This window comes from Myotis davidii, unplaced genomic scaffold, assembly GCF_000327345.1.
Source record: "Myotis davidii unplaced genomic scaffold, ASM32734v1 scaffold478, whole genome shotgun sequence".
NCBI lineage: Eukaryota > Metazoa > Chordata > Mammalia > Chiroptera > Vespertilionidae > Myotis > Myotis davidii.
In genome coordinates this window covers 5,189,451-5,191,223 of record NW_006289570.1, presented here as the reverse complement: position 1 = coordinate 5,191,223, position 1,773 = coordinate 5,189,451, and the positions used below count along the sequence as shown (strand labels likewise).

Sequence of the window (1,773 nt, the reverse complement as noted above, 5' to 3'; positions counted from 1 at the left end):
ATTCAACCGCCTCGTCCCCGGGGGCTGGCAGAGGAGATTTCTCAGATCTCAACTTTCTCCTTCTTCCCTCCTCATATTCTTCATTTTCACTTGGCTTTTTAAGAATCAGGCGAAACGTGATAAACGGAATCAAATCCCTTTTGGAAGTCTGGGCGCTATAACCCTAACATAACCCTAGGAAACCAAACAGCAACTCCAGAAGAGGACTAAAACACTCACTCCCACGACTCCGTGTGAACTGCGTGTGACACATGTAACTGAGTATGTGGACAGCACGTGGACACAACGCAGGACAGGAGCTGGAGACCTGACCTGTCCCAGGACTCACTTGGGCAGGTAGCGCGTCACTGTGATCATCTTGTCCTTCAGGGTCACTTTGTGGAACGTGCGGCCCATGCTCAGCCAGTACTGGTCCTCCTCTTCAGGGCGGTTTCGGGACACCAGGCCTGAGAGAGGGAAAAAAATTATTTTCTACATGAGGTTGCAGGTCATTCCATTAACAGGCAATTGCCTCTCTTCCGTATAGATTCAGAAAAGGAGAGACAAAAGAGATACTTTCTTTGGAGGGTAGTTTCGTGGAAAAGCGTTATCCTTTGGTAAAAAAAAAAAAGTTAAAGTCCTGAAGTTAGCAGATTTTTCCGTTATGAACCAACCAGCTACAGACCAGAGCCTGGGGCTGCTGATAGCACCTGGATGACACACTCAAAGCCGAACAGCCGGCATGGCTCAGTGATTGAGCATCGACCTAGGAACCAGGAGGTCATGATTCCATTCCCGCTCAGGGCACGTGCCCGGGTTGGGGGCTCGCTCCCCAGTGTGGGGCCTGCAGGAGGCAGCTGATCCATGACTCTTTCTCATACTTGGTGTTTCTATCTCTCCCTTTCCCTTCCTCTCTGAAATCAATACAAATCTATATTTTTTTAAAAATGAAGCCAAAATAGTCCCGGTATTCAGAAAGGTTCCTATTCAGTAGAGTCCAGAATAGGAAAAGAAGGCAACACGTGATAAAGATCACAGGGGGCTTTCAAGGAAAATCCAGAGGGAGTCTGAGGCTTCGTCATCAATGTCAGGGCCTGGGGCCGGGTGACCACCGAGCTCCCTCTAACAAAACCACACTTCTCTGATCCTCTGGCCAGGGGCGGCTTAATGGAGCCAAAGACGAGCGGAGATTTTGAGCTGGGTGGCTCGGGGAACAGGGGTCTCATTAGCTAGACGGAGGAAGCAGAAGATTAATGGTTGCTCATCGATTGTTCCAGGAAGTGACCGCTGCTTTCGGATTCCAGGCACCCGCACTGAATTTTCTCTGCCTGCGTCACTTCAGAAGGGCTCTCCAGCGCCTGGCTCCAACTCAGCTGGCGTCACCCAGTCTCTGCCACTGTTAGCCCCTGCCACTCACAGATGACCCCCCCATTCTTGCTCAAAGTCAGTAAGCGTCAGTGATAAACAAGAGATGAATCCAGAAGAGAGAGAGAGAAAAAAAGAAAGTATAAGCTTCAGGTTTAGGTGACATCTGAGAACCTGTCGTGTGCCAGGCACCATGTCAGAAACAAATGCAAGTGTCTGGGTCTAGAACAGTCCCTGCGAACACTGACATCTCAGTCACAGCTCAGCTGAGGTGTCGCCCGAGCCAGGCTGTGACATTCCTGAACTCGGCCATTCTCCTCCTTGAAAGGAGAGTTACAGATGAGAGCTTTAGGAAAAATCTGTGCCTAGTGGAGACTTCATTCCTCCTGTAAAGTAAAATTTATGGGGGGAAAAATTTGTGTTGAAAAA

General features: G+C 49.4%; 1 protein-coding gene across 7 annotated transcripts in view; it reads right to left on the bottom strand.

Annotated features, from left to right (window-relative positions):
* The window catches only part of DEPDC5 (DEP domain containing 5), a 64,730-nt gene that overhangs the window by 28,180 nt on the left and 34,777 nt on the right, over positions 1 to 1,773 (bottom strand). For all 7 annotated transcript variants that reach the window (XM_006762096.2, XM_006762098.2, XM_006762097.2 and 4 more), the window contains one exon: positions 329 to 446. In XM_006762096.2, coding sequence (XP_006762159.1) covers positions 329 to 446 — 118 coding nt within the window. The remainder of the gene's footprint in view (positions 1 to 328; positions 447 to 1,773) is intronic.